The 14,929-nt window shown below is 34.8% G+C and overlaps 1 protein-coding gene across 1 annotated transcript in view; it reads left to right on the top strand.

Annotated features, from left to right (window-relative positions):
* Nucleotides 1-14,929, top strand: part of Grm7 (glutamate metabotropic receptor 7) — a 769,727-nt gene that overhangs the window by 432,988 nt on the left and 321,810 nt on the right. The window contains exons 3-4 of the mRNA XM_076841104.1: nt 7,143-7,284; nt 14,635-14,789. Of these exons, the coding sequence (XP_076697219.1) occupies nt 7,143-7,284; nt 14,635-14,789 (297 nt within the window). The remainder of the gene's footprint in view (nt 1-7,142; nt 7,285-14,634; nt 14,790-14,929) is intronic.

Raw genomic sequence — 14,929 nt, 5'->3', positions numbered from 1 at the left:
TTCACTTGACCAAAAGCCCAGGATAGAAATTGTATATAATAACTTTCTAATGAGTGATTTTTTAAATTCTCCTACTAGCAATAAATGAACATTCCTGTTGCTCTTTATCTTCTCCAGCATTTAGTCTTGTTAGTTTGTTGATGTTTTTTACTATTCTATTCAAATATGTACATAATGGTATATCACTGTTTTTTTTTATTCTTTTTAGCTATATATGATAGTAGAATCATTGTGATACAAAAATACAAGCATATATTTTATCTTATTCTAATTAGGACCATATTCTTGTGAATATATACTATTATGGGATTCAGTTACATATTTTCATATATGTACATAAGAAAATTATGTCAGATTCATTCTGCTATCTTTCCTATTTCTATTCATTTTTATTCTCCATTTCTTCTTCATGAAATAGTTTATCAAGTATGTTTTGTAGTGCTGGACTTCTAGTTGTGTATTCTTTTAACTTTTGTTTATTGTGGAAGGTATTTTGCTCCATCTTTCAATGTAAAGCTTTATTTTGCTGGATATAGTATTCTTGCTTGACATCCATTCTCTTTCAGAGTTTGGTATATTTTATTCCTAGACCACCTGCCTAGCTTTTAGGGTCTGGGCAGGAAAAAATCAGCTAAGGTCTGGATTGAGTTACCATTAAATATGACCATTTGTTTTTCTTCACCAGCCTTTAAAACTCTATCCTTATTCTAGGCATATTCATAATGTATATTGGACTGGGTCTGTAGTAATTTTGTATATTTGGAGTCCTGTATGCCTCCTGTATTTGATTTTCCACTTTAGGTATGGGAAATTTTCTGATATTACTTCATTGAAAAGATTGTACATTCTTTAGTTTGTATTTCAGAGACTTCATCTAGCCTCGTGTATCTTAAATTTGGCCTTTCATTTTATCTCATATTTCTTGAAAATTCTATACATGGGTTCTTTTTTAAAATAAAACTTTTTTATAGCTTTATTTTTGATTTTTTTTTCATGTGGTGCTGGGGATTTAACCCATGTGCTAGGTAAGTGCTCTACCATTAAGCCACAACCCGAGCCCTGTTCATGGGTTCTTAACATCATTTCTCCATGGTCAGCTTTATTTCCAAGATTACATGTTTTGTCTTTGTTGCCTGAAACTACATCTTCCAAGTGGTCTATCCAATGGGTGATTCTTTTCATTGAATTTTTAATTTTTTTAATTGATTTCTTAATTTAGAGGATTTTTGATTAATTCTTATTCAGAATCTCTATCTCCTTATTTAAGTAATCTTTCACTTCTTGTACTTTCTCCCTGATTTTATTCCTTAAGTCATATTTTACCTTGTAGATCAGTTTGACAATGAACTTTCTAAATTTTATGACATTTCCTCCATTGTGGTGTAAAGGGAATTCTGTTGTTGAGGTATTATGTGTTATATGGGATGGTTTGTTCCTTTGCTTTTTCATATTATTTGTGTGTCTACCCATCTATCTGGATGGTTTTGAAGCAGCAGAGTTTTTACTCTGTGAGCTTATCATGTCCCTGTATATTACTAGTATCTCCCAGATTTTGGGGGGGGGTAACCTAATAATAGCAACAACCTATGCAAACAATATATAGCAATAGACTAGGTACTTCATTCCTATTATGATGTCTACAATGTTAATTGACACAATAAGCAGAAATGGTGCAATCAGCAATTTTCATTGGTAAAAGCAATAATCAAAAATTATGTCTGGCATAAAATCAAGCAATAAGTGTTGTCTATGTATCCCACCACATTAATTATTGCTATAACAATGGTGGTGGGACCTAAGTTATATAAACCAATTACTGTTAAGAGTTTTAAGGATAGATGCTGGGGTTGTGGCTTAGTGGTAGAGTGCTTGCCTACACATGTGAGGCCCTGGGTTCGATAAAGGATTAAGAGGAAAGAAATGAGATAGGAAGATAGAAAGGTGTTTGCAATTTGAAGAGATCAATAGGGCAAATGCAGCAGTAAATGTAGATGTGTTGGTTATGAGGAAGGAGAAAAAAATAAGTAAAATAATAAGGAAGAGTTAAAGAGAATAGTAAAATTTGGCTGTTAGCCAAAAGGGAAACAAGGGAAATAGAGTAGTAAAAAAGACTATATAGAAAGCAGATCAAGGGAAAATAATTACCTTCAAAAAATTGGGGGGGGTGTTGAGGGGGGACTGAGTACTGAGCACTGACACACCCACCCTTCAAATTCCTGACCCACTGTAACTGGCCTTGTGAGCATGCCAAGTGACAGACTCAAAGGGCAAAATGTTCTCAGTGTCTGTGTTGGGTTTTCCTCAGGTTTGCTGGACTCAGTTAAGTCTTCGCAGGCTCAGGTCAGATTACGCGGTGTCAGCCGGAACTCCCAGGTCCGAGTTCCCAGATCCCCTTGCGCCACTGCACACAGTTCCAAGATGGCTCCCGGCTCGGCTCCCCGCAGACAATTGGTAAACTTGGGGCTTCTTTTGTGGGCCTGTTTAATGAGTTGGACAGCCTCTGGATTGGCTAGGACAGGTTACCCCTTCAATCTCAGGATTTTCTGTGCTAAGTCTGTGATATTTCTCAGCTTTGCCCGTCTCGTGTGGTAATTCCACTGCTCCCATAAGCAGTTTCTCGAATTTTGTCTCTTTTCCTTGTTTAATGGATCCAAACTTTGTATTTTTCTAAGGCTCTCTGTCCAATATTGAATGTTAGTGAAATTCCTTTTCACCCACGTGGGGGGGAAACAGTATCCACGCGGTTTGTGTCCCCGGTAGCCAAGCTGTGAGAAACGCTGCTTCATTCTAATCCGCCATTTTTTTTTTTTTCTCCCTCTACCTCTGGTTTTACCAACATTTCTCCTGAGTGATACGGAACTGTTATGGGGAGCCGCTTCAGAAAACACTCTAAGTCCGAATTCAAATCAGAGAGAGCTTCATTTACCTGGCCAGGCACTGTAACCTACCCACAGAGACTGAGGCGCTGTGGGAGAACAGCTGTTTTTTAGCCTGTGGCTTGGGAATTTAAGGACGAAAACCATAACTCGGGGAATTACCTTAGCGTCATGCAAGCAAGTCAGTCATAGAAGCTAAGACAGCAATTTACACAGCAACTCAAGACAGTCACATCTTGGAGCTGAGCAGGTTTTAGACAACCATATCCTGAGTTTGCGCAGGTGGTTAGCAGGGGTGAGAATCTACTTCAAAGTCTTGGGTCACCAAGACCACTATATCCTAAGTTGAGTACATATTTGTGGGGTACAAAGTACAGAAAACAATATATTAATAAGAAAACAGCTTTCATTTCAGTTTCTCAGAAACGGCTCTTGTAACACTTTTTTATAGAGGGCAGCCAAATGGAATCTTAGGCCTTTCTAGGACAGTTCTTGCTTTATAATTCTTATCTCACTTATCAAGATATATCTATAATATATATTTTTTCACTAATATATAACCTATAACTTACTCTCATTGACTGTAATAGTTAACACCACAATAGAACAACTTATTATATGCTCATTTATCACGTTTGTGTCATTTTTTAAAAAAATATGAATTGAGATATTTGCCTGTTTTCTTCTTTGTTTTTGTTGGTTTATTTGTATATTCTGGATGCAAATCCAGTATCAGATATGTGATTTTTATCCTGGTCTGTCTTGTTTTATTAACACCATATATATGGTACATATTAATGCCATATATTAATATAATATGTATATATTTTAGTTGTAGATGGACATAAAACCTTTATTTTATTTATTTTTATGTGATGCTGAAGATCAAATCCAGTGCCTCACACATGCTAGGCAAGCGCTCTACCAATGAGTTACAACTGCAGCCCTTCATACTGTCTTTTTGCAGAAAAATGTTTTAAATTTTCACAAAACCCAATGTGTCTTTTTTTTTCTTTAGAGATTGTATTTTTGATGTCAGATCCCAAAACTGGTTATATAGATTCCCTTTTTTTTCTACATTAGCAATGATCAGTTTACATTATAAATTAAAAACAATGCCATTCACAAACACTACCACCAAAACCATGGAGTCCTTATATATGAAAGTGTGGAGAATTTACAAACTGAAAATCTCCTGAATGTCGTAAGTACAACACAAAATCTCAATGAACTTTCTAATCTGTGTTAATTTTAACAGTTAACTCTACATTTATATGAAAACGCAAAAGAACTAGACGAGCAGAAAAAATTCTGAAAAAACAAAATTGAAAGCCACATGTCTGTGCGTGCCTATAATCCCAGCAACTCAGGAGCTGAGACAAGATCACTAGTTTCTCAGCAACTTAGTGAGATCCTGTCTCAAAATAAAAAATAAACTAACTAGAGATATAATTCAACATCCTGGATTCCATACTTAGTACTACAAAATAACTAAAAAGAACAAAACTGGAGTCTCACAGAACCAAGTCCAAGACTTCATATAAACCTACAATATTCAGGGGCTGTGGATGTGGCTCAAGCGGTAACGCGCTCACTTGGCATGTGTGTGGCCCGGGTTCGATCAGCACCACATACAAAGATGTTGTGTCTGTCAAAAACTAAAAAATAAATATTAAAATTCTCTCTCTCTTAAAAAAAAAAAAAACCTACAATATTCAAAAGACAGTGCAGTATTGATGAAATTATAGACACTTAGGTGAACAGGAGAAAACAGACTCAGAAATACACCAGAACAGCTACCATCAGCTGACTGTGAGGAAAGCTACAAAGGAAATTAAAAGAAAAAAAGACTGTTCATCATATGATGCTGAAATGGCTATTCACATGCAAAAATAATGAATCTTGACAAATACCTAATAATCTATACAAAAATTAACTGTCTAGGGACACAGTTTTCTTCTTGTCACTTCCGGTGGCCTAGTTCCTTATGCCCCAAAATCTTATTTTCTCAAGATGGTCACATTTTTATCTGCTGGTGCTCATCTTTGGGTCCTCCATGATGTAGAATAGCAGGTGTGAATCCAAGTTTGGTGGCAGCTATAATATTGGCTCAAGAAAGCCACCTAGCAGGCCACAGATCTTTAGTCTGTCCTGGCCACTACACTCTATTACTGTATTTCACTTTATTATGTAAACATTGTCTGTTTTAGTTGTTTCATAATTCTGAACTCATGGAATGATTTATGCTCTTCTATTTCCTGAGATTATTTCTTCCTTCATTGTTTGGTAGACTTTATGAATGGAACCATCTGAGTCTGAATCTTCTTTTTGGAAGTTTTTTTTTTTTTTTTAAATTTAAACTGTGAATTTGGAATTTTTAATTTATACCAGGATTCTACATACATATTTTTTCTTCATATAGTTATGAAAATTTGTGTATTTCGGAGTTCTTAATTTTACATAGCTGAATTCATTGGCATAAAGTTATTTGTAATACCGTCTTATTAGCTTTTAATATCCATGGGTAAGTTCGACAGTATTATGTTTCATTCCTCATTCAGTCATTTGCCATCCCTCCCATTTTGATCAGCCTGTCAAAAGATTTGTAAATTTTTACTGATCCTAACAAAATGGTAACTTTTGATTTCATTGTTTTTATTTTTTTCTGTCTTCAAATTCATTGACTTTTGCTTTAATTTTTATTATTTCTTTCTGCCTTCTGTGGGTATTTATTCACCCTTTCTCTTGAAGTAGAAGTTTAGGTTGCTGATTTCAGGTTTTCTAAGCTAAGTGAACAATGGTGATTTCCTTCTGAACACTGCTTTACCTATAATCTATGAATTTGATATGTTGCGGTTTCATTTTCAGTTCAGTGTTTTTAAATTTTCTTGGGAACTTCATTTTGGATTTGGGGGTTATTTAAAAGTATGCTGTTTAATTTCCAAGTATTTAAATTTTCCTGTTACCTTTTTTATTAATTTCTTCTGTGACCCTGTTATGGTCTGAGAACATACTTTGTATGATTTCTATGCTTTCTAATTTTAAGCCCCCCCCCCCCCCCCCAATGGCCCTTATATAGTGCTCTGTCACAGTAAATATTCCATTTATACTTGAAAAGAGTCTGGGCTGTTCTGTGGTTATGTGGATTGCTCTAGAGATGTCAGTTAAGTCAAGTTGATTTATAATATTATTAGCAATATTTTGAAGCAGGACAACAGATAATTTCAGGCACTCTGCAGATTGAGGGCCACTTAGAACTAACACTAATTGACAGTAAAGTGTAATAAATGCTCAATTTGGAGTTGAGGTTCATATTTTCTGTATTTATGGATACCTAGTAACATACAACCAATTGTCTATGCAAAGTGTAAACTTGCTAACTACAGCTGTCTGTAGAGTAAGACATTTTTCTTGTCCCTACCTCTAAGTCTTCTGCCCCTTGAATGACTTTATAGTCTTTCCCACAAATATACTCTACACCTTTCACCTACACTTGCCTTTCTTAAAGTGTGTTTTACAAAATATTACAATCTGAAACAATCACTAAGCAGGAGGTGGAACAGGAAGAAGTTTACTAATTGCTTAGTAACCTATTGAATATTTTCCCACCTTGAAATCCATAATATCAATTTTTATCATAATTACTGTGAAGTATGGAGTAAAAAATCCTTTAGTCCACCTTTTCCAGAAGTTAAAATATGTAATAGTAAGTACCTTATAAGAGTTTTAAGAGGATAAAATGAGATAGCATAAGATAAATATGTAAAAATGGTGTGTGTACACTATGATATATAGTAGTTGATGTTCTTGCTTTCCTTTTAGATTTATTTCATTGGAACTGAGTTTTGAAAATTGAGATTGGTGTGAAAGGAAAAAATTTACTGAGAATCCCCAAACTGGAAAATTCAGAAAAACATGAGCTTTAGGTGTTCCATTTTCCTTATTATTTTAGTGTAGCATATCATCTTCTCCCACCTGCCCACCTTATCTGCCACTGTTTGCCTATCTACTCAGAATTAACATCACTGGTATTCCTAGGTATAATTAGACATTTACAAGTGCATTGCAGAGAGAGGGAGGTTAATAGCCTAATGACAAGTATATGAACTATGAGCAATAGACAGCATCATGTCTTTTGCCTTCCAAAGCCATGTACGTCATCAGGGAAGTGCTGTGCAATTAGGATTCTCTCCTCCCATTTACCTTCCCTGGTTCCTTTCATATCTCTGTGGGAACTTTATTGACACTCTGCTTTCTTTTGAACAGGTGGGCTCTGCATTGCCCAGTCCGTGAGAATACCCCAAGAGCGCAAAGACAGGACCATTGACTTTGATAGGATTATCAAACAGCTCCTGGACACTCCCAACTCCAGGGCCGTCGTGATTTTTGCCAACGATGAGGATATAAAGTAAGGATTATTGGTGAAATATGTTCATATGCATGTTGCAGCTATAGGAGACAGAAAGACCTGGATGCTGACTGAAAGAGAAAACACAGCATAGGATCAAAGCCGTAATGATACAGTGGCAATATCTGTGTGTGCTCTCTATTCCCTCACAGGGAGCTGTACTCTCCCATGGATATAGCACCTTGTTCGTGTTCTGTCTTTTCTATTAGAAAATAAATGTATTCAGTTATTAAAAAGAAGAAAAAACACTAAGATTCTTAAAGCATATCCAGATATAGTAGATTTTTATCTAAAGAATGTCTTGTTAATGTTAGTAAAGTCTTATATAAGTCTAGTTTATTGGCAATGCCTTAAACTCTTATGTTCAGAACAAAACTTATCCTATCTGTGGATTCCTGAATCCCCTTTTTCCTTCTCATGTCTTTATTCCCTCTCTCTCAGTCTACACAAAGCTACTTATAATCTTCCCTTTTCCCCTAATTCCTTGGATTTGTAGGCAAACCATGTAAAGCCGGTCTTTCTAGAACATGATGTCCCCTGCTTCCTTTTCTAATCACTCCCAATCTGGTCCAGGATCTATTTTTATCTTTATAAAATAAATGGTAATTATACCTGATTCAAAAGTAAAATAACTCTGTAAGTATCCACACTAGAAGGTACAATATAATTTATCTTGTCTCTTAGTTCTTGTTAGATCATTCTAGCCTCTTGTTAGATCATTATTAGAGATACTGTGTTTGTGCTTATGTTCCTGTTTTTAATATAATACATGTACTACCTGTACCTATTCTGCACCTTGAATGTCTTTGCTCAGGCTTTTTTCACTGAGGATCTCAGTACCTGATAGATGTAGTCTTTTGAATAGCCATGCAGAATTTTATTTTACATATATAATTATCTAAATGTCCCCTTGTTGATGACATTTAAGTTTGATTATAGACTTTAATATATAAATCTATTAACATGTAAACATTGATGTATTATATACCTTGTTCAGGAATAATATGATACAAAAATATTATATATCTATCTTACGAGGAATTATAAGATAGCCAGGTGCAGTGGTGCCTGCTTATGATCCCAGCAGCTTGGGAGGCTAAGGCAGGAGGATCACGAGTTCAAGGCCAGCTTCAGCAACTTAGGCCCAGGCCTTAGCTATTCAACAAGACCCTGTTTCTAAAATATTAAAAAGGGCTGGGGATTAGGTTTAATAGTTAAGCACTCCTGGGATCAATCCCTGGTACCTAAATAAATAAATAAATATGATAAGATAAAGTCCTTGAAATGAAAGTACTAGGATAAAGATGTGTTCCTTAAAATACTGTCTCCTAGAGACATGCCAGTTTTTGATTCACTGATGTGAAAGAACTGGTTTAAATCATTGTCTATCTGGTAGTTCAAAATTATATATCATTGAATGTGAAGGCAAATATCTTTTATTGGGTAAAGTTGTAGTGCTCAAGGCCTGGGGTTGTAACTCATTGGTAGAGGGCTTATCATGCACCTGTGAGGCCCTCTGTTTAATCCACAGGAAAACAAAAATAAAGACAGGGCCAGGCCATGATCACAATTTGTTTGGATCTCTGCACTGCCAGTAACCAGACTTTGTACCTTTATCTGCCCCTACTCTGCTGTCTATGTAGTCTATGTACTACCCATAAATCCATCCTGGTACGAATCTCTGATTGCAGGTGGACAACAGGGCTGAGACATGGAAAAGTATTAAACTTGAATCTGAGAATATTTAACTACTTCAATGGGCACTGTCCCACTAGGGGCAATTTCCTCCCAATAAGTCCCAATTTCTCAGGTCCTCAGTTTTCCCATCAATACAATGAAAATACTTTTAAGGGGTTGTTTGCATTTTCTTCCTCCCAGGTCTTCATACCTTCTCTTTCACCTACCTAGAATGCATTTCCTTCCCTTTTTCATCCCTAGTGCCAGCTCTAGTGTTGTTTTGTCATGGAGATCATGGAACAGAGTAGCTTTGGAAAATTCATTATAATACTTCAGTTTATGCCAGTAGTGCAGTGTTATATCATTGTGTGGCTAAATTCATGTCGGTATTCTCCAGTAATCTGTAATCCTAATTAGCATAGAGATAATGCTTCCCTTGACTGATTTTTGTATTTTTAATACCTGTGCTAGTACACAGGCCATAGTTGATTGTCAATGAGTGGCATTGGATACATGAAAGAAATACATAGTCTTATGGCAGAACTTCATGATTGGAAGTACAAACTTTTCTTTCTGAACTACACAATTATTTAAAATGTCCCACTTTAACATTTTAGACCTCACACCCAGTTCTCCACCCCAAATGCATCTCTGTCATAGCGTTTATTCATTTTGTCTTTTCTCTTTCTAATGAACCAATATCTGTTCTTCAAAGTCTCTTTCATACTTGCTAGGGAAATGTTTCTGATTACGCTTAAATGTATTCTCTCTCTCCTTAGAAAATGCTGGTTGTGTTGTTCTTAAGATATTTTCTTTAATCAGTGTTTTAGTTATTTTTGAAATTCTGTAATTACTATACTTGTCTTTGTGGTACACTTTTTTCCCCCATGCTACTAATAATAACCTCCTTGATTATCTCAAATCCTTCCCATACCTATTTCACACATTTTTAAAACTTGTATCATATTGGTAAGGCATGGCCTTATGTTTATTTTAAATGCACTCAGCACATACAAAATGTACTACTGATAGATCTGTTGATTGATGAGTTCTAATATGTTTGATCTGTAGCTAGCATATTTATTTTGGATGTAGAATGAATGTAGTTTACTTAATAATTATGTTCATTCTTTCAGTGTTCTGGTCTGTGCACTGAGTATTACTGGATACTGTGATTTATTGTAATGACTGCAATCATAGTTTTTGAGCATGGTGATAAAAGTGGAGTACGTATATATTTCTTCCAAAATGTGATCTTAGAAGCACGGGTATCTGAAGAGTACAGATCACCTACAATGTTTGCTATTTATTTCTTGTTTCAGAAGCTTTACACTGTAGATGGGAGATTTTGAGATTTCTTGGAACATTAACTTCAAATACTTGGTCTGAGAATAGCAGTGAGAAGACATTAGTATCTAGATTCTGAAGCTAAGTGTTAAATCATTCAGAGTATTGATCATTTGGATTTTAGGCAACAGTGAATCTTTTTCTGAAATACCTTTCTGATTATAAAAGTAAATCCATTAGAAAATAAAGCTTTTTTTTTTTTTTTCTGTACCAGGGATTGAAGCCAGAGGCTCTTACTCTCTGAGCCACATCTCTAACCCATTTTAGTTTTTGAGACAGTATCTCACTAAATTGCACCACCATGGGCCTATTTTAACTTTTATTTTTAAGTTGTAGATGGACATAATCTTTATTTTTATGTGGTGCCAAGGATCGAACCCAGTGCTTCACATGTGTGAGGCAAGCGCTCTACCATTGAGCTATAGCCCCAGCCTGCTATTTTTAACTCTTTAATCTTTAGGCCCCCCCCCTTTTTTTTGCTCTTATCTGCATAATGAATTCCCTTCTGGTAGGATTGAAGTCACTTACTTCTCTCCTAACTTCCCAGTATATTCTATCAGATATTTATTTCATAAAAATAAGTGTTTATTATGATTATGTAATTGTCACACACAATAGCATCGTTTTTTTTTATTATCTTGTATTTTAGAAAAATCTTTTTGCTTTTTCCTCATGCTAACATGACCATGTTTTTTTTTTTTTAAGAGAATTTATTTATTTATTTATTTTTTTCAGTTTTCGGTGGACACAACATCTTTTATTTTTATGTGGTGCTGAGGATCGAACCCAGCACTCCACGCGTGCCTGGCGAGCGCGCTACTGCTTGAGCCACATTCCCAGCCCCATGACAATGTTTTTTATTTGTGAAGCTACTTTAATATTTTTCTGTTGACCTCATAGGTCTACTACTTTTTTCTATATGTTCATATAGAAAAAAATCTGAGTTCCATTATTTTTTCCTGTGCACATCCTTCCTGAAATCTCCATCATTCTCTTAATTTGGACTAGTTACTGTCAAGAGTTTCAAACTCTCTCACTCTTTCTCTTGCTTGTTCTTTCACTCATGTGTACACGCTCTCTTTCTCAATGATCTTTCCTGGCTCTGGAGTGATTTTTATTCTTGGTTTATTTTCTCATGTCCCTAGAGAACATTCTTTAATAAATTTTTCAAAAGAGTAAATTAAAACATCTCTGTATATTTAATGACTAAACTTGTTTTTATACTGAATACAATTGGGGTGTTAAGGTGTTGTCTCATGTATTTTTTCTTAAATACACCATATCTAGCCCATAAATGATTCACAACAAATATCTGTAGGTGCCTAAAGAGAAGTTCATGCTTGTAGAGGTTGTGAAATTCTGGTTTAGCATGGAAAAACCTATAAGACCCACTTGACATGCATGCAAATTCTCTTTGTATTGGGGTTTTTATTTACTTTTTTAATATTATTTTGGATTAAACAACAAATTTTGCCCCCAAATTTGGAGTTAATGCATCATTGCTGTCTCATCCTTCATTTTTTTCTTTTTTGCACTTGAGCAATTGATCTTTTTATTTCTCTGCACGTGTCCTAACTTTCTCTCTGAATGATTTCAGAATACTCATTATTTTCAGTCATCTTGAATTTTTGTAATATGCTTTATTTTCTCCCATTTTTACACTATTTTATCTTTCCTAATTTGGAAATCCAGGCCTTTCAATTTCTTGGATTTTTCTTCTGTTAAAAAAAAAAACACTAAAATTAAAAAATTATTTAAATTAAAATTAATAACGTTAAAAAATTATTTGGGAGGCTGAGGCAAGAAGATCTTGAGTTCAAAGCCAGCCTCTGTAAAAGTAAGACACTCTATGTAACTCAGTGAGACCCTGCCTCTAAATAAAATACAAAATAGGGCTGGGAATGTGGTTCAGTGGTTGAGTGTCCCTGAATTTAATCCCCAGAGGACCCCCCCAAAAAAAAACATCACACATTTGTTGTGCAAATGTTACTTGGATATAGGGTTTCCTATATCTGTTTTTTAACACTTTTTTCTTATTTATTTTTGGTTGTTTTACTTTCTGCAGTGTTTCCTAAACTTTTTCTTTTACCTCTTCAAATATAATTTTGATTTCATATTTTTTGGAAGAGTTGTTCCATAGTGTTACTGTTTCATCTTGCTGTTTACAGAAGTGAAAATTTTCAATTAAATGTATTTGTTATTTTGTTCTTATATTATCTCTTCCCCATACCACACCAATGTCTTTTTTCTTGTTCATTATTCTATTTTATGTAGGAGATTTTCTATAGTTAAGGGAACTTCAGGCCATTCACATTTCATTTAGGCATTGTGATCCTCCATTGTGTACCTGGGCTACACTTACACCTAAGGGTCCCCATTGGGCTGGTCAGGCATCAAACTGGTCATTCTGTTGAGGGATTTCCTGTAAATCAGTATCTCAGGTCTTTCCTCTGAGATGGTTCAGAACTTAACAAACTTTTTTCCTGGTTTCTCGTGCTCTGTAAGCAGAAGTTGAATGTTTCCTGATGTCTTACCATTTCAATATTTAATATATTGATTTGTAGACATTTCTTCCCATCCTTACCTCAATGGGTTTTGTTGTTGGATAATTATTTTTTAATTTTCATAGTGTATTATAGTTATATGTAATGCTTGAGTTCATTTTGACAAAATCGTACATGCAGGGAATTTGATTTACTACTTTTTAGTCCTGGGACTCCACACCTTTTCCCTCCCCTTCTCCTTCCCCCTGTTCTCTTTACTCTACCTTATTGGTTTTCCTTTCCCTCATATATTTTTTGCTTGGTGCTTTGTAGGTATATCTAAAGGTGGAATTCACTGTGATATGCTTATAAATGTACATGGCATGATTTTGTTAAATTCGTTCTTCTATATTTCCTTCCCTTTCCTATTCTTCCTTCCTTTCAGTCTCCTCCTTCTACTCCACTGATCTTTGCTACATCTTTATGAATTTCTGTTCCCCCACTCTGCTTACCCTTATTTTGCTTTAGCTTCCATATAATGAGAGAAAACATTTGATTCTTGATTTTTCTGTGTCTGGCTTATCTCACTTAACATGGTATTCTCCAGTTCCATACATTTACTGGGAAATGCAATAATTTCATCCTTCCTTATGAGTGAACTCCATCATGTATATATGCAATATTTTCTTTATCCTTTCATCTATGATGGCCTTCTGGGTTGATTCCATGATTTAGCTATTGTGAATTCTGCTGCTGTAAACGTTGATATGGCTGTATCACTACACGATGCAGATTTCAGTTCTTTTGTGTAAATACAAAGGAGTGGGGGCTTATATTTCATTTCCAGTTTTCAAAGGAATTTCCACACTACTTTCCAGAAAGGTTGCACTAATTTGCAGTCATGTTTTATATAACTCATCTTTTATTGAGTGTTCACAATATCAGAATCCATTGTTTATATTTCTTTTTAAGAAAATAACCATTTCCTTTTCCTGACTTGAAGAAATGAGCTGGCTTTTTGTCATTTCCTGTACATGCTTTAAGTCAGTCCTTTTGTTTTTATTTCTATATCTCTGGTAACCTCAAATCCGGTGAGGCCAACAAGTTTTTTTTTTTTTTTTCTTTTTTTCCCTGTTGCATTACCCACCAAAGGAGCTTTAGTTGTACTTTTTTTGTGTGTGTTCTGAAAACAAAATTACTTCTCATCCCTCTCTTCTTCCAAAAATACTACTGTAATGATTTTCCATTAATAACTAGTTTTCTTTTTTCTTTCGTTTACTCTTACTGTCTTTGCTATTTATAAAGTAGTTTAATCCATAAACATAGATTATAATTTTTTGTTTAATGTCAAATTGTTTATTTTAATAAATAACTTTGATTTATGTGAACATATTGCTTTCTTGAAATGACTCCACCAATTGTAAATGGAAGTCTTTTCTTCAGCACCAAGTGCAAACTCAAAAAAAAAAAAAAAAAAAAAAAGTCCCAAATAGGACATGAATTTGCTATCTTGTTATAGTTTATATTCCCTTTCTTTATGACATATCCAGCTTATTGGGCATTTATAATTCTTTATAATTTAATTTTTTTTATGTCCTTTGACTATTTTATTCGAGATGCTTTGACATTTTTATTATTGGTTTACAAAATCTCTTAGTAGGCATATAAATCCTTTGGCATGCTTTTTGTTGTCATCAATTATTTACTTTTTGAGAAAAACAGCTTGCTTTCCTTCTACTTGATTTTGAATATGCTTTTTTCCAGCTTCTGCTATTTATCATTAATGTTCCTTTTAATTTTATTATTATTATTTTAATGCTCCTTTTTATATTCCTTTCCACAGGCAAATTCTTGCAGCAGCCAAAAGAGCTGACCAAGTGGGACATTTTCTTTGGGTGGGATCAGACAGCTGGGGATCCAAAATAAACCCTCTACACCAGCATGAAGATATTGCAGAAGGAGCCATCACCATCCAGCCCAAGCGAGCCACTGTAGAAGGTAGGTGTTTTGTCAGTAGTAGGATATGCTGAGAGAGTGGTTGGTGCTGTGTTCCACTGCCAAAGCATGTGTCTCTTTGAGGGTTTGGTGTTTGCACATAATTTATGCAGGCTGGTTTCCAACATGTTGCCATGAAATGC

This window comes from Callospermophilus lateralis, chromosome 20 (genome assembly GCF_048772815.1).
Source record: "Callospermophilus lateralis isolate mCalLat2 chromosome 20, mCalLat2.hap1, whole genome shotgun sequence".
NCBI classification, from domain to species: domain Eukaryota; kingdom Metazoa; phylum Chordata; class Mammalia; order Rodentia; family Sciuridae; genus Callospermophilus; species Callospermophilus lateralis.
This window is presented reverse-complemented; position numbering and strand designations above follow the sequence as displayed.